The 18,047-nt window shown below is 42.3% G+C and overlaps 1 protein-coding gene across 1 annotated transcript; it reads left to right on the top strand.

The window, feature by feature from the left end:
* The first annotated feature begins 591 nt into the window (after window positions 1-591).
* PPP2CB (protein phosphatase 2 catalytic subunit beta) lies at window positions 592-17,698 on the top strand. Its single transcript, XM_048504781.1, has 7 exons — window positions 592-950; window positions 5,617-5,826; window positions 6,384-6,557; window positions 10,668-10,757; window positions 14,015-14,176; window positions 15,865-15,983; window positions 17,033-17,698. The coding sequence occupies exons 1-7, from the start codon at window positions 849-851 to the stop codon at window positions 17,103-17,105; spliced, it is 930 nt and encodes a 309-aa protein (XP_048360738.1). The 5' UTR covers window positions 592-848; the 3' UTR covers window positions 17,106-17,698.
* The last annotated feature ends 349 nt before the right edge of the window (window positions 17,699-18,047 follow it).

Here is an 18,047-nt window from a genome sequence, read left to right on the forward strand (position 1 = left end):
TAAAAGTAGTACAGTTATCCCTTCCACATTGCAGGTGTTAGTGGCATGGCACTCCCTCAATCAAGACATCCGTGTAAAAACTTTCGTCTCTCCCTTCATACCAGAAAATAAGTCTGCGGCTTCTGCAAAACTCCAAAAAACACCATTTAATTTCCTATGCTGACCAGCGATATATTGAAAAAGCAATGGGGAAAGTATGGAGATGTAGAAGGGTTAACTGTAAGGGTGTCCTGACCAGGATGGACCAGGCTAGCCTGAGTCAGCTCCTGGCTTTCCCACTTTTATCAGATCTGGCTACAGAGCAGTATTATTAATTGCTTCGCAAAGAACTTCAATAAAGTCTGCCATTGCCAATATTGGAGTCTAATGTCTACTGACAGGCAACCTTACAGACTATCAAGGAATGCCAGGGTTGTTGTGCAGCGGAAAGTATCAACAAACCACCTCAGTCTCGTGCCTCAAAAAGGCCGAGGGAAGTCAGTAAAGCAAGCGACAAAGGCGAGCCGTGGCACACACTACCTCCAGACTGCAGGTGGCGCTGCAGCCTCCCCTCCCGGAAACGACCCAGCGTGGCGTGCGAGGTGTGAGCGGAAGTGCGCAGCGCCGCGGCCGCCGCCATTACAGGGTGCCGGAGCGAGAGGCGGGGAGGGCCGGGAGAGAGCGAGGCCGGGGCCTCTCGCGCGCGCTCTGCCTGGGTGGGCCGTTGCGCCGAGGCACCGTTGGCTGCCCCTCCCCCGCTCGTCCCTGCGCCCCTCCGCGGCCCCTCCCCTCGGTCTTATCCTCCTGCCGCCCGGCACTCCCTCCCTCCCTTCAAAGCTGAGCGGACGGCGAGGGGCCGGCCGGCCGGCATGGAGGACAAGATCTTCACCAAGGAGCTGGACCAGTGGATCGAGCAGCTCAACGAGTGCAAGCAGCTGAGCGAGAGCCAAGTGCGGAGCCTCTGCGAAAAGGTGGGCAGGGAGGATGGCGCGGCTCTCCTATGGAGTGGCATCGGCTGTCTCACCCCCCCTCCGCCCGCCACCGTGTATCGTGTGTGTGTGTGAGAGAGAGAGCGCGCGCACATATATGACTTAGAGTGTGTCTTTCTCACACAAGTATTGCTTTATGTGTAATATGGGTCATATAGATTGTGTTCTACATCTGTCTCTTTCACATACAGTTTGTTTTATATGTGGTCTGTCATGTATTGTGTTCTTTATATGCTGTATGTTTCCTTTTATATATGATGTGTTTCATGGATAGTTTCATGTATACACACACAGAGATACATGCACATATATATATATACACACACATATACACATACATAGGTGTGTATATATATATACACATATACATATATGTGTGTGTACGTATACACCCATACATACCCTGTTTCCCCGAATATAAGACATCTCCTAAAAATAAGACATAGTAGAGGTTTTGCTGAAGTGCAAAATATAAGGCATCCCCCAAAAGTAAGACATAGCAAAGTTTTTTGTTTCAGCATGCCTTCCAACGAACAGGCAACTTACAGAAAAATAATGGACATCCCCTGAAAGGAAATAAGACGGATATAGCGCGCATCTTTGGGAGCAAAATTAACAAGACACTGTCTCGCATATTCCTTTAAACACGGTACAAACATTCATACATACATATAAAAGACATACCCATAATAGAAAAAAATTGAGGAAAACACATGAGTCTTTCTCATGTGTTGTGTTCTGTATATAGTATATGTTTTCTTACATACAGTTTGTTTATGAATGGTATGTGCATTTCTCATATTTATTTGTAATGTCTCTCTTCCATAGTTGTAGTTGTGTACCACTCACATTATTTATGCATGCACAAATAACTAAAGATGACATCGGGCTCTTTTTTCTCTCAGGGTGTCGTCCTCAAAATGTATATGTAAACAATGGGTGTGTGTAAAAAAACAGGAAGAGAAAAATTGGTTTTAAATCATGTCTTTGCTTCTGGCCTCCTCAGGGGCATGGTTGGGTCTCAAGGAAGGCCCTGTGAGCCACAGTGACAGTTTTAAGATGCTGAGTGGGGAGGAAATTGTCAGGGAGGGAACTCCTGACTTAGAATTCAGAGGAGCTAAAAAGGAAGAAAAATTATAGGAAAGTGTTATTTTCAAGTTGAGGCTACAAGATGTTAAGGGAGCTGGTCTGGTTCAGTGGTTACAGTAGGGGTGACCAACCTGCCAGCATAGCCAATAGGAAAAAATTGGCCATAGGTTGACCACCCCTGGGTTACAGCAACAGACTAAAATCTGGGAGGCCCAGGTTCCAATACCCACTCTCCTGTGAAGCTTGGCGATTGACTGTGGGCCAGTCACTCACGCTCAGCCTGACCTGCCTATAAAGGTTGTTGTAAAGATACTGCTGGGCAGGGAGGACCACATATACTGCCTTAACCTTGAAGGAAGGGCAGAGACTTTAAAAAAATGTGCTATACAAGCAAGCTGTATATGTTGCTTTTTGAATCTCACACATATGATTGCAATCGAGCAGAAACCCAGGCCAGGTAGCTTGGGTTGGAAGGGGCTCAATGGCAGCCCAACTTTTCCAAGGGCTGCTTGAAGGCTTGTGTGCTCTGAGATAGTGGTTCCCAACCCCGAGGTACGTGTACTCCCAGAGATACATGCCAGAGCGTTTAGGGGTACATGAAGAAAATTACATAATGGGTTTTTTAATATGGGGGTACAATTTTAAGGAATTGGGTTGCCAAGGGCTACATGAGTTTAAAAAGGTTGGGAACAACTGCTCTGAGGGAAAGTGGAAAAGGAGAAAGAGCTGCCGAGACTGTGGCCACTGCCCGCTGTAGAAGACAAAATAATATCTGGATGCTTGCCTTTATGTTGGGACTAAGGTTTACTGTAGTTTTTTACTCTACTTCAGTATATTCTTTTCTTCCTTCCTTATATTGGTTCCATGAATATACATGGGCAGACTGAAAACAGAGCTAATTAAAACATATGCAGGCATGCAGTTCTTGTTTTTGTAAAAAAAAAAAAGATGGATGGACTCTATCCATAATACTTATCTGACCTACTTCAGACAGCTTTTGATATGTAACGGGGTGCCAATCCTTTTCTTCTGCTTTCCCCCCTCCCAAGTGGCTGGAAGAGAATGAACTCATTTACTATGTTTACTTTGATTTAAATTTAGTAAACACATTTGTGAGTATTAAATGTTAATTTTGTGTCCCCGTTGTAATAAATAGGATTAGGAAAAAAAGATACAGTGTGGTTAAAATGTTCAAAAGAATTCAAAGCTTTATAGGGAAATTATTTTTATTGGAGTAATCTTTAAAACTTAGTACATCCTGTGCTTCCCTTGCACCACAGGTGTCAAACTCGCGGCCCTCCAGATGTTCCCCTGCCAGCATGATGTAGTCCATAACATCTGGAGGGCCGCGAGTTTGACACCTATGCTTTACACTATTTAACGTTAAGGATAGAAAACCAAAGACCCTGAAAACTGTTGTCACAGTGATTTTAGAACTGTGAGTCATATGCCATCACTATGGTTGTCCACTCATTTATTTCAGCAGAATTGACCTCATCCCCAAATGTTACCGGGGGGTCCTCATCACTTCTGTTTTTTTATTCCTTCAGTATCAGATTGCACTGTTTCTCCCATTCTGTGATTGCACTGTTTGCACTGTTTCTTCCATTCTGTGAAAGCAGCCAGATTAGTTAAAAAATTAGCTGTTTTTTGTGTTCTGACACGCAAAGCCTATCAGGTACCTTCATAATTTGGTTTTAACTATTTGGATTATTCCATGTATTTGTGATTTTATTCTCCCACCCTTGCTTTACCCATCGATAAATATACATGTACTCTTTCACACATTTTCTAGGGATAATTACCTGAAAAACATCGATTACAGCCATGGAAATACCAAGCTTACTTAGTAGTTAGTGTGTTATTAATTATATCCATTCGTTGTTGGGTATAGGAAACAATGAATTGTTTGAAATGGAAAATTCCTTTCCTTTCTGCTGCAGTCTACAGATGAGGATAAGCAGTGTTTAATAGCATGTCCTTGTTTTTCGAACTTTCCATAGGAAAAAAATAATTCTGCGTTATTTATTGTGAACATTGGTTGGTCTTAATAAGGTATATTGCTTTACTGATTCCAGATTTTTTACCCTGGTGGACCCGCCTATGTTTAATGTACTTCCTGAGAACTCTGCGCAGGATAATAGCATTAAACTGATAAATTATGTATTTCTTTGTATATATGTGTGCCTTCAATTCTGCAGACTTGAGGTAGCAGAAATGGACATATGGTAGAGCTGCCTCAGCAGTGAAGGTACTGTCAATTATAATCTAAAAATGTGTAGTTCTCAGTAGATGCTTCACAGTTGCTTCCACTTTTAAAAAACCCCAAAAGAGAAGTGAATATTACCTAGGCCAGTGACTTCTTTAGAAGTGTGAGATGTTCAGATCCATAGTAGTTATTTTGAGTTATTTTTTGGATTTGGCTTTAAAAGACCTGAAAAGCTTCAGAGAAAGTTGAAAAAAGCCAAAATCTGAACATTTTCAGGGTTCTTTTTTAAAGGTGCACCCTAAAAATGCTAGCCCTGCACAGCTGAATTCAGGGATTGGCTGAGCTGACCCCTGCATCCAGCTGTGCAAGGCTGCCTCCCTGCTCGCAAAGCCAGAACTGGCTTCACAAGTGGTGAGGATGGGTTGCCGGGGGGAACTGGCTTTGCAGGCAGCAGGGAGGGCTGCCTGCGAGGATTGGGTCATCCAGCCCTCACACACAGACACACCCGACAGCTACAAAAGTCAAAATCTATTTGGCTTTTTGGCACCAGGCTATTCAGCTCTGCAAAAAAATACATAATCAAAATGGCTTTTCCCCAGGTTTTTTTTCCCATTCAGCCATATTTAATGGCCAGCCCTAGTAGTTACTATTTAGCAGTCGCTTATGTAAAACACATTTGTAATGATTCTGTGCTGTCTACTGTAGTAGTTCAGTGTGGGTGCAGATACTGTATTTAAAATACAAGAGTTTACATCTTTTCTTCCATACCTGCAGATGGGCCCCGCCTTATGTTCTGGGTTTTTGAAGTAATTTGGGTAAATGCTGTGGAGCAGGAACATTGCACAAGAGTGAATGGTGGTGCGAGTGACCTTTTGCAGTGCATCTAAAGGTGTTTTGGAATGTTTTTCAGCTTTCTAGGTGTCAAGATGCCAGTCCTGTGCAGGAATGGGAAAAGCTTTTCAAGCATGTGATTTTTAAGTGTTTAGAATGTTTCCACCCCTATTCTCGATTAAGAACGTCTTTAGATCTGCACTTAACATTTCTGAAGCATCTGTAAATGTTAAAAGTATGTTCTTGAGTTCTGTTGTAACAATAGCCTTGCATCATTGACTGTCGTAATTCCCATTTACAGGAGCTGGGAGTGTGTGGCTTAAGGGCCATCCAACAAACTCCTAGTTGACTCAGCAGCAATTCAAATGCTGACCCCCTTTGCCGAGGTGAAAGACACTGGGCCATACTACCATGGTCGTCTGTTGCCAAGTTTTTCCTGAACCTTTGTGTGGTAGCCTTGAATAGATCATACAGAAACTTACCGGCTTCTAGTCTCATCTGCTTTTTTTCTTTTATTAGGCTAAAGAGATCCTTACAAAAGAATCAAATGTACAGGAAGTACGTTGTCCTGTCACAGTTTGTGGAGATGTCCACGGTCAGTTCCATGACCTTATGGAGCTCTTTAGAATTGGTGGGAAGTCACCGGACACAAATTATCTCTTCATGGGCGATTATGTTGACAGAGGATACTACTCTGTAGAAACTGTGACTCTTCTTGTGGCGTTAAAGGTAAGCTATGTAGGTTGAGAAACAGAGGTTGGGGGCCACTGAATTCTCAAGTTTACACTAGAACAACATGATCCCAGAGGTTCAGAGGGAGGATCCCATCCCTCCCCCTCATGTTCCGTCCTGTTCCACTTTTCCTTCCTTTTTCAGTCTCTTTTCTCTCCCTTCTTGTTCCGTACTGGCCCTTTCCCTCCTTTATCCATCCACCTCTACAGTTTGCTCTCCCTTTACCTCCTTTCCTCAGGTCCCTCCCATTGCCACTTTTTTGCCCTGCTGGGAATTGCTTGGCAGTCCCAGAAGGCCACCTGTATTCTCAGTTTTGGGGAAATTTTAATCTCTTGTCATATTTTAATGTTTTTGGATTTTTTTCTGCCAAACCCCCTCCCCATCAATACATGGCTCTATTTTATAGGTTTCCCAATCTGCATTTTGAGGGCATTGTTCAAAATTAGATATGATAGTTCAGTGTATGTTGTTTACTGGTTCACAATCTGTATGTTATTTAAAATATAACCCTTTGATGCTCTCCTGTAATGCCGGTTCACTCTCTGTCTGTTCAGGTGCGCTACCCTGAACGAATTACAATTCTGAGAGGCAACCACGAAAGCAGACAAATTACACAAGTATATGGCTTCTATGATGAATGTCTACGGAAATATGGAAATGCCAATGTTTGGAAGTATTTCACAGATCTGTTTGATTATCTTCCCCTTACAGCTCTAGTAGATGGGCAGGTAAGAAATTTCTGAAGCCCGTTGGTTGTGTGACAGGGTGGCATACTTGTAATTTGTGGCTGCTACTCAGAATCCATCCCGAGGATGTTTCTGCTAAAAAGGAGCAAATGACCTTCCAGAGCTCTGCATTCCATCCCCCATGTACTGTATTATGAGGCAGATTTCATGCTTTGAACTAGAATTATTGCAAATAACCAAGTCTCTTTTTCGAGATTTCTTTAGTGATCAGGATGTCTTTGAGATCAATGTGTACTTCAGCTTTATCATCTGTTTACTTTATTAGTGGTATTTCTATGCCACTTTCCCCCCAAAGGGATCTAAAACAGCTCACAGATAGATAATAGATAATCATCCTGATTAGCAAATAATATTAAACGTCCAAAACAAACTGGTCCCAGGCTGGTACTTATCCAACAAGACTGCCTGCCACAGGCTAAGAGCTGCTTACCTCATTCTCAGGTTTTAAGAACCTGCAAAGAGAAGAAAATGAAACCGCTGCTGCTAGTTTGCTGCCAACAAGATCTTCCTCACCCCCAGTCCCACTGATGGCTTGGCAAATGCAGCAGAAGTTTGTTGTATTGGCCATAGGCCTTCACAGTCTTTCCATGTACCCAACAATACAGTATGGCAAAACAGAGGGATAAACAACAATAAATGGACCCTAATAACTAAAATCCTGTACAAATGTTAACAACTAAATAGGCTAAATTTACCTCAGGTAAATTAAGCAATAATAAAACAGACACCCATAACAATAAAATGATATAGCATTCAGGTCATTTTGCAGTGTTTAACCTAATTTTCCTTGCTGCGTGTGGGAATAGTGCGACTCCGTTAGATGCATACAGATCACTGTCCAACAATACATAAATGTTCAGCATTCACTAATGGTTTGGACACAGTTCAGAAATTCAGAAGGGCTTTCCCTTCAGGAGCAGGAAATCACAGAAACATCAGTCGAAATTTGCAGGGGCCTGCCAGCTGTGGGAATAGATGGCCTGTGTGGTGTGAGAGTTGGGGCTCCTAAGAGCAGAGTCTGATTTCTGGGATGTGGCATCCATATTTGATGAGCCCGCTTACCTGACAAGCCCTTCAAAAACACCCTTTGGGGTTTTAAACGAAACCAGACAGACAAACTCATCCCACAAAAAAGAACACTTGAACTGCCTCAGGGATTTTTGGAAAGATCTCTTGTCTTTTCTAAAATTATGCATTTAAAAGCTATCAACTGCATTAATGCTTTATAAGCCTGTTTTTGTAGGGAATTGTAACAAATATGAGCATGATGTTGTGTTCCCCTTTCATCTGGGAGCTTCCTTTGGCGTTGGGGCAGGGAAGGTTAGAAATTGCCAGACAGGCAGAATTATAATGGTAGTTTTGAATGGCATGATATAGTGCTGTGTTCCTATTCTGTTCCTGCCGTACTTAGCTCACAGCTAAGGGAAAATTGAGTGGCACTTTACTGAGGCTTTGGTTTGTCAACAGAATGCTAGCCAGTCTTCCTTTCCTCCTCTGCTGTGTTCCCCACTCTTGACAGCAAATTTGTATTAGAGGCCTTGCCACGTAATATGAATATGTAATGGAGGGGTAGGGAAAGCTTTGCATTTCCCTTTTAGTGTGTTTCAGGCAACTTCACCCAGTGCTGTTTGTATCTGAGATGGTCTAGTCTGTATAAGTTCTATTTCATTTTTTTAGCATTGGAAAGGGAGTTTCTAAGCAGGCATTTACAAAAACAATTTGAGTCCCACCCCTCACCTCTAGTCATTAGTCTAATCTTCCTCATTTTTTATGATAGCAAGTGTGGCATAGTGGTTAAAGTGGTGGACTCTAATCTGGTGAACCACATTTGTTTCCCTACTCCTCCACGTGAAGCCTGCTGAGGCTATTTTTGCACTTTCAAAATTCCCCATAGTATATCTGGAAGCGTACCTGCTGCAGGGCTTCTCACCCTGCTCGTATTCCCCACAGCTCCCCAGCTCTTCTTTCACCCGAGTCAGAGACGCTGCGGAAAACCCCCAAAAGGTTCCACACAAGCCCAGGGCTTTCCTTTTAGCACAACTTAAACACCGAGAACTCTTCCTGGATCTCTTTCACGTATGTGCAGGCAGCCTCCATTTCCTGCATTCTGATTGGCTGAATCTCACTCCCTTTCTGCGTTCTGATTGGCCGAATCTTGTCCCATTGTTAAAACTTTTTATTTTTAAAACACGGTAATTCTCTGGCACGCGCAAGGGGTTTGCTGGCAGGGAAGCTGGTGATTCTCTGGCATGCGCGAGAGAATCACCAGCTTCCCCACTTTTGCAAACTGCTTGTGTGTGCGGGAGAATCGCTGGCCGGCTTCCCCCACTTTAAACTTCTCTCGTGTAAACCCATGCAGAGGCAGGCAATGGCAAACTTCCTCTGCTGTTAATTGACAGCATACACGCACCAATTTTTGATCTTCTTTCTTTTTTGTGAATCCATGATATTTTTAGTTTAAACCTGCTATGCTATTAATTTGCTGTTGTGTACCAAGAAAATAAAAAATTAGTACTTTTTAAAGCATAAAGATTTATAAACTCATCCCTTGTCCATTATAATAGGATCTTGGGTAACATTTCGTCTTTTGTTCTGAAACCCTAGTGTGTAACACCTGCAGTGGCTCCTGTCGGCAGTGTTCTGAGATGGCAGGTGTTGTACTGCTCTCTTGCCTTCCTTAGTGTTTCCTATTTTTGACTGCCATTCTTAGTTAAACCCAAAGAGCAAGATGGCTTAGTTATATTTGTCAGCCTAACAGAACGGTCAGCACTTGCAGGTGGCTCTGAGGTAAAAGGGGATCCTTTACTCCAAATACAGCAGCTGTTTTCCTTTAAACGTAAATAAAATGTGTTTTAAAGTATTCAGAAGTATAACAATGTAATGATTTCAGTATGGTTTACAAGTGTAATAGTTTCAAGTTCTCCTTTTGCCAAACTTCCTTAAATAGGCCTAGCCACAAAGGCTTGTTTTACTCACTTGATACCCAGGCTAATAACTTCTGCTCATAGGAATTATTCCTGTCTTTTGCCAGTTAGGCAGAAAAAACACAGATTTGTCTCACACTCCACTCAGCCCGCTCACCCACTCAACTCCTTCTTTCTGTATCACACCCAAGTGCTCTGAACAAACCAATGAATTCCACCTTTAAGGTGCAGCTGCCATCCAGTCATTCCACACTTCACTCAACCATCTAGCTCCCTTCTTTCTTACCTTAGAGACCTGCGTTTTAAACCAAAGCAACATACATGCATACATACATACATGCAAAGCTCTTGCTCAAGCAGGGACACACACAGGGACACACAAATTGTAGCACTAAGTCAGGTGTACTGTGTTCCCATTTGTGCAAGATGTTGTGCAATCAATTTTGGGGCACCGTAATACACAGGGAGGAAAGCACTGTTGCTCAAGGTCTTTTCAAGTGGAACTATGTCAGATCCATTGGTGTTGCTGCTTGCACATTGCTGGATCCAAGTCAGTGTTTCCTGCATTAATCTATATAAAGATGTATTAGGTGAGAAGTGACTCATAACTAGCCATAGTAAAAAGCGTACTGTTTGTCAACAGAAGATATGGCAGCAGTATGACTCTTCAGAGTGCTTACATGTGTACATGTTAATTCTAAAATATTAATCACTGGAGAAATGGCTTTATCATCTGAGAAAATATACACATGGGTGTGTTGTGCATTCTTGTACCATTAATGAAAGGGAAGAATGAAGGTGTTTTCTTCACGCTCTCTATTGTCTTCTGCTAGCTTAGGATTTCTCCATATCGTACTACTGTGTTGGATACCCTTTGTGAAGCATGGGATTTTGTCAGGAATACTGACATAAATGTTGGAAGAAGGTTTGTCACCCAACCCTTCAATTCACACTATTTTAATGTTCAGTAGAAATTTCTGCTAATTTCTCCTTGGCTCCAGGAGAGAAAGTATCCCACAACAGCACCCGTTGTGAAAAAGTAGGTTAGAGCAGCAGCATTTTAACTGGGTCTCAAGAGCAGCAGTTCAAAGGTTTAGCCTTTTCAGAAGGAAATGCACCTCTTTGTTTCAATCATTGTAATTCTATCTTGCTGTCCATTCCTCTGCAGATATTCTGTCTCCATGGAGGTCTTTCTCCGTCTATAGATACACTGGATCATATCAGAGCTCTTGATCGTCTGCAGGAAGTTCCACATGAGGTAATGTCTGTGGAAGCGCTTTCTGCCTTTTGTGGGTGTGATGTTGGGCTCTGATCCTTTCCTTAAAGGAACGGTAAATTCCAGCTTAGAACGCAAGGTACACATCATGTATCTTGAACTAGGCTAGTCTTGTCGCTAGACAATAACACGTACCTTCTAATTTGCAGTTCGTTATAGCAAGGCCTACTAAAAGAATGTGGAACCATTTTGTAAATTAGTTTTTGCGTCATAAAACTCTGCATTAATGCATTAACTAGTGCTCTAGTTTTTTTGCACTTCTAAATCCTTTTAACATACATAGTCCTAAAATGGTTTATTCTAGACAACTGCCTCCTTCTGTTGCTATAGTGTTTAGCAGATCAACCCAGGCTATGCCTAGAACTAGTTCTGAGATTTTAAATTGTGCTTTTTAATGTATTTTTTGTCATTTTCATTTCATTTGCATTGCAAGCCACCTTGAGTTCTGAAAGGTAGAAAGGCAGCTGTTAAAGGTTTTAGATAGATTGATAGATCATTTTACTTTGGCATTACTAAGAGTTGTACACTTATAGCTTTAGAGCAGTGGTTCTCAACCTGGGGGTCAGAACCCCTTTGGGGGTCGAATGACCCTATCACAGGGGTCGTCTAAGACTCTCTGCATCAGTGCTCTCCATCTGTAAAATGGATAAATGTTAGGGTTGGGGGTCACCACAACATGAGGAACTATATTAAAGGGTCGTGGCATTAGGAAGGTTGAGAACCACTGCTTTAGAGCATAGTGCTCAAACTTTCATAATCGAAAGACCCCCATGTTGGTTTATTTTATTTTTTTTATTTATACTTTAGATTTATAAGCTGCCCTCCCCCGAAGGGCTCAGGGGGTGAACAACATAAAATATATAACATGACAATATAAAACATTATTAAAACCCATATTAAAACGATGAACCAATAGGAACCATCTAACACAGACGGCGATAAAAGTCTCCTTTCTCCCTGTTGACAACTCCCAAGACGGCCCCTGTTCAAAGTGTGCATGAGAAGGCTCATGAAGGTCTCTATCCTCAAAACAGTGAGAATTACATTAGCTGCACTGCAGGAGAAAGTTTAAATACAAAACATGTATTGTCTGTATATGTCCTATGAGCTCAGGACCAGCTAAGTGAGCAGCAGTGGCGTAATGATTAAGAGCAGGTGCATTCTAATCTGGAAGAACCAAGTTTGATTCCCCACTCTGGAAGAACCAAGTTTGATTCCCCACTCTGCTGCCTAAGCTGTGGAGGCTTACGGTATCTGGGGAATTCACATTAGCCTGTGCACTTGCACGCACGCCAGCTGGGTGACCTTGGGCTAGTCACAGTTCTTCTGAGCTCTCTCAGCCCCACCTACCTCACAGGGTGTTTGTTGTGAGGGGGAAGGGCAAGGAGATTGTATGCCCCTTTGAGTCTCCTACAGGAGAGAAAGGGGGGATATAAATCCAAACTAAACGTCTTCTAAACTCTTCTAAGTGTTCAAAGGCCGCAACTGAGAAGGCCCTGCAAGAAACTTCCTGATTGGTTAATAAGTTCTAATTAGATGGATCAAATGAGTGGGAAGGAGCCTGGGAAAACTTTCAGAGCTGCTTGTACAAATGAGGAAAAGACCAGCTTGATACAAAAACTGAACTTTTAGCATTCAATTGAAAACTGCAACTAGCTGTTACTGTCTGTGGGTGGAGATTGGTGTGTCTGTCTGTATGCTGAAATCCTGTGCAGTGGAAAACCAGTTACGTTTTGTGTCTGAATTAGCTAGGTACATTAGAAATGCACCTCTTTGGTGCCACTCAAGCAGTTAGAGTTTCTCAGGCTGAACTGTTGGGTCCTGGCAGTGGTATTAGTTACATTCCTGTTCCTGCAGAGAGAGCCAATGCGATATGGGGGTTAGAGTGTTAGATGAGGATCTGAGAGACCCAGCTTCAAATCCCTGCTTTAGCCATGGAAGCTTATGGGGCCAGTCTTTGGGCCAGCCACACGTTTTCAGCCTAACCTACCTCCCAGGGTTGTTGTAGGGATAAAATGGAGGAGAGGAGAATGATGTAAAAGCTGCTTTGGGTCCCCCTTAATGAGAAGAGTAGGTATAAATGAAGTACATACATAAACAAAGGACTGAGTATTGTCAAAGGCTTTCTTGGCCAAAATCAACTGGCTTTTGTTGGTTTTCCAGGCTGTGTGGTCGTCGTCTGGTAAATTTTCCTCCTAACTAGATGAAATGTAGGAGCTAAAACTGCCAGACCATGGCCACACAGCCTGGAAAACTCACAACATAACAACCCTTTTTATGATCCTGTATCTTTCCTAGAAAAATTAATTACTAGTATAGTAGGTACAACAGCAGTTCACTCAGTCACTTGCAAGTTAAACTTCACAATTGTCTCTAGGGGACCACAGTGGCCTGATGGATAAGCATTTTGGACTGGCTGAAATGAGTACATAGTGCCTTATATTTTTATTTCATTTGAACAGAGGTCTGTTTTTCTGAGCTGTGATTTAAAAAAGCCATTAGATATTATTCCAATTAAATACCTTCCCAAAAAAGATTTGAATGTGGTTGAATACAACATTTAAACCACATTAAGGGAACTTTGATTTTGTTGTTACCAAGTCCCTGATTTTTCCCATATCCCATGCCCATATGAATATCTGGGACGTGTTCCAAACAGCAACATGCCAAACCACTTTGCACAGACTAAGGGGGACATGACTTATCGTGGTCATGGCTACCCAGATCCATGGAGTTGCTGGCCAGGTCAGAGTGGGTCTCTCAGGCGCTGGAAGTTCTGTGCTGCTGGGGCTCAGGCATTGGGCCTGAAGGAATGCCTTTCTGTCCCACACTGTTCCATAGGCCAGTACTATGCAGAGATATGGGAGGGCCTCTTTTACCAGATGGATTGTTCTAACATTCATGAAATCCAAGCATTGTCAGGAGTGAGGGCCTAGATAATGTGGTGTGGTTGGTGTGGTACATAATGTGCTAAAAATTGTTAAGTAAAATCTTAAAACCTGAGTCTGGCAGAACATTTCTGAATATACTACTTGATATATGTGATTTTAACTGCTTATGACAAGTGTGATTGCTACCGCAGCTTCTCTATTCTGTAAAATAGACTTCCAGCGACTGGTGAATCTTTAAGTTGATTACATTTGGGGAAGGGATTATTATTATTATTATTATTATTATTATTATTATTATTATTATTATTATTATTATTATTATTATTATTATTATTATTATTTTGGCAGGGCCCTATGTGTGATCTCTTGTGGTCTGATCCAGATGATCGTGGTGGTTGGGGGATATCTCCACGTGGTGCTGGCTACACATTTGGCCAAGACATTTCTGAAACATTTAACCACGCCAATGGACTTACGTTGGTGTCTCGTGCTCATCAGCTTGTAATGGAGGTAAACATTATTCCGTTGTGCAGCAATGTGTGGCTCTGATGTGACAGACGGTTGGGATTCCCTTGAAGTATTGGCTTTGTGTGTGTGACTCAGCATCTTGACTTCTGATCCTGGCACCTAAAAATTTTTTATCAGCCAAATTTAAATTCATATTCGGGGCTGAGGCAACTTTGATCTAGTCATTTGAAAACTTTAAAACGTACCTGAAGTGAATGTTGGATTCTGGAATGTCTGACTGTTTACACGCACCCCACCGGATGGTCACAAACACCCTCCCCTCCCCCCCCAGTGGTTCTTTCAACTCCTGGAAATGTTGCTGTGGTCATGGGATGGCTAGTGGTCAGCCATGGGAGTCAGGGGCTGCTGTGGGAAAAGATGATGATGAAAGATGATGATTAAAAATGATGCAGTGATGGAGGAAGCCTGATTTCAGCCCCATTCCCTTTCCTTGCTCTGACGTACACAGCTCTTCATCTGCATCATCCTGTGGCCCCAAGAATCTCTTTCCAGAGGTTGAAAGGGATGAAGGGGGTGGGGGTGGGGACCACCGAGAAAGGTCGCTGTTCTGGTGGCTGCTTGGTTACAGGCCATTGTATTTGCCATAGAAGTATGTGGTTTTTAGTACATCTCTCGTAATGGGTTGCATAGTCCTGTAATATCATGTGTTACCTGGTCAGATGACAAATCCAGTGGTTCAGTGAGGACAGGATGGCATTTGGTAGGTAACTGCATTGAGTGGGCTTTGCAAACAAACCGGTAATTGGAGTTGGTGGGGGATCATATGGGGCTATCTCCAAAGTATGTTTTCTAGCCGTTTACTATTATGCAGCCTACTCACCGGGAAATCTGTCATGAAAGATATGGCTAGTGAGGGGTACAGTTATGCCAAATTTTTGAACGGTTCAGCTGTATCATTTCAAATTTTTAATGGCAGTATTCTTATGTTTATGAACTATTGCATTTTGTCCATCTACTGTATAACTTCTCTGTTCTGCAAGTTTAGATTCAGTTCAAAAGTTCCCAAAATATTTTGTGGGTCTGTATGCCCATGCGCTCCATGAAAATCTCAGCTATAATTGGTTTTGCATTCCTCACAGTGTGCTGTATCTGGTGAAGGGAGCATTGACTCTCACAAGCTCATGTGTAGAAAATCTTGTTGGTCTCTGATGTGTGACTGGACTCATATCTAGCTGCTCTACTTTCATCACAGAGAAATAAAGTTGATCCATCAGCAAGCAAATTCATTTGAAACTATTCACATTAGTCCAAGAAATGGCTGCCTAGCTATATAACGTACACGATAGCTGTTAAATGGATCGGTGGCACTTCCCCCTGCTGTTTAATTAAAAGAAATTGCTGGTTATTGTTGTAATCCACATACACAGAGTACTAAAGGCTGATGGTATCAAAGTTGGGATGCCTTAAGAGAGCGTTGTATTTAAAAGTCTCCCTGAGAAGAAATAAGATTAGTATCCTTAGCTTCTTTTGTCACATCCCAAATTAGCATTTGAATATAATTAATTTGAGGGGCATCTTAAAACAATCTTTTTTGCTTTCTTTGAGACAGCTCATTTTATAGTAATGGAAATTTTACAAAGTGACGTTTAAAATGTTTTTAACCCTTTTACGTATTTATGAGGAAAATTTTTTGAAATGTTTCATGAGAACTATTTTCCCTCCTGCTGCAGGGCTACAACTGGTGCCATGACCGGAATGTGGTCACCATTTTCAGTGCACCTAATTACTGTTATCGTTGTGGGAACCAGGCTGCTATCATGGAACTAGATGACACTTTAAAATATTCCTTGTAAGAAAACTTACTTTGTTTATTGGATGTGGGCAATTGTTTTCCCCATGTGTTAAGCTAGGTATTATTCAAGCAGAAAACACACTACTTTGCACTGTATAAACACAGATCTTGAAGAGGGAGGTGTCAGATTCTCTCCCTCCTGTGCACATTTCTGACCCACCTACCCCTCAACTGTTCCTGAGATCCCATCCTCCTTGGAGTTGTATTGTGGAGGGGGAAAGTACTTGGGGCTGTATTGGGAGGGGCAGCAGGATTTAAGCCTGTATGTGGCTGTGGTCAGAAAAAAGACAAATGCAAGAACTACACGGCAGCACTGCACTACTATTGTTGCTTTGATTAGGTGACATTGCTACAACTGAATTTTGCAGGCATAATTCCCCAATCAGTCTAATTGAATCACAGCAACAATGAACTTGGGCCAGGATTTTAAGTTAGCATTGCAATCCTGTCTCTTGAACATTAGTCTTTTTTGAGTTCAGTGGGACACATGTATGTTTGGATTGCCCCTAGAACTCTGATGACGGCGTTGGAAGGAATACTGACTAAAACCAACCATTACTCTGAAGATTTCTTGCTGTGCACACTGCTGTGTTCCATCTATTTGCCATATAAGCAGAGGTGGGATCCAACCAGTTCTCACCACTTCTCTAGAAGTGGTTACTAATTTTTTCTGAGTGCCGAGAAGGGGTTACTAAAGCAACCTCCCTGCCCAATAGGGACTGGAGATGCGTGTGTGTGGCGGCGCCACTGTTTGAATCCCACCACCATCGGAACCTGTTATTAAAATTTTTGGATCCCACCACTGCATATAAGACCTCATGTAATATAGTGCTCAGTCTAGTAAAATGTTTGTTCCTATTAAGCGTGTCTCATTGGAAGCCCCCCATTCTTGCTTCATCATCCCTGTGCTTCATATTTGCCAACCTGGTTGTTTTGACTTGTGGCCAGCTAAAACAGGAAGGGTTGTGTATGCAGTAGTGGGTGTCCTTTAGAACTAAAATGCATCTGGATGCAAAACACTTCTCTCTCTCTCTCTCTCTCTCTAGCCTTCAGTTTGATCCAGCACCTCGCCGTGGAGAGCCTCACGTCACTCGGCGTACCCCAGATTACTTCCTATAATCATCTTTTCTGAAACCTGGCCTTGATCAGAAGAAGATACCCGGCATTAGGGGAGGGGCAATCGTTTCTGTGATTCAGTTGGGGTCTGTCTCAGCATAAAGCCTCTTCATGGACCAAACTGTGCCAGAATGAGGATGACGAGCTTTGAGCACAACTTAAAAAAGACTGACTTCAACACACTAACCAATCCTAGATCAGCCAGTTTGCCTGCTGTATTCTGTAGAGTCATTGTTTTTCTTCTGGATGGTTCAGAGAGAAAAAAGGTAACTAACACCCATCTCCCTTTCATGCTTACATGTAAATTTTAGTTGTAGTGTTTAACTGGCATGTTATTAACGTTTTGAAAGTCTAAGGAAAATGCACAAACTAACTTGCCTCTTAACTCTTATTGCCCTCTATTTTATTGACATAAGTAACTTAACTGGAGGAAAAAGGATTCTTCTTCGGAGTATGTTGTCATAAAAGCTTTCACTCCACGTAAGGTAGATGACTGTTCTGTGTTGATCCTACTTTTTTTCTGTATATTTGTCATGAAAGTGCTTGCATCTTCTTTGATGTATTTGAACAAATAAACCTACAAATCATTAATCCAACCAGTGGGAGATTCTGGGATAGAATAATTTGCCACGCAGATATTACCTAGAGGCGCTCAGTTGCCGAAATACTACATCTTGGTTTTTGTTGCATGAAGTGTCTAATGAAGGCTTCACTCAGTCATGGGAACACCTCATCCGTTTGTCTTTTAACAGGCTACAATGATAGCAAGAGAATGTCCCCCCCTCCCCCCACACTCTTAGCTGTTACTTCCACTGCACTTAGACTGGAAAGTTAAGTTTTTAAATATTGCCCTCCTTTTAATGCTGCAAGGTTTTTTATACATCAGGATTTGATCACATAGTCGGGCATGTACATGTAAATGAAACATAGAAATGAGCTACTGCT

Source organism: Sphaerodactylus townsendi, linkage group LG07 (assembly GCF_021028975.2).
Source record: "Sphaerodactylus townsendi isolate TG3544 linkage group LG07, MPM_Stown_v2.3, whole genome shotgun sequence".
Taxonomy (NCBI): domain Eukaryota; kingdom Metazoa; phylum Chordata; class Lepidosauria; order Squamata; family Sphaerodactylidae; genus Sphaerodactylus; species Sphaerodactylus townsendi.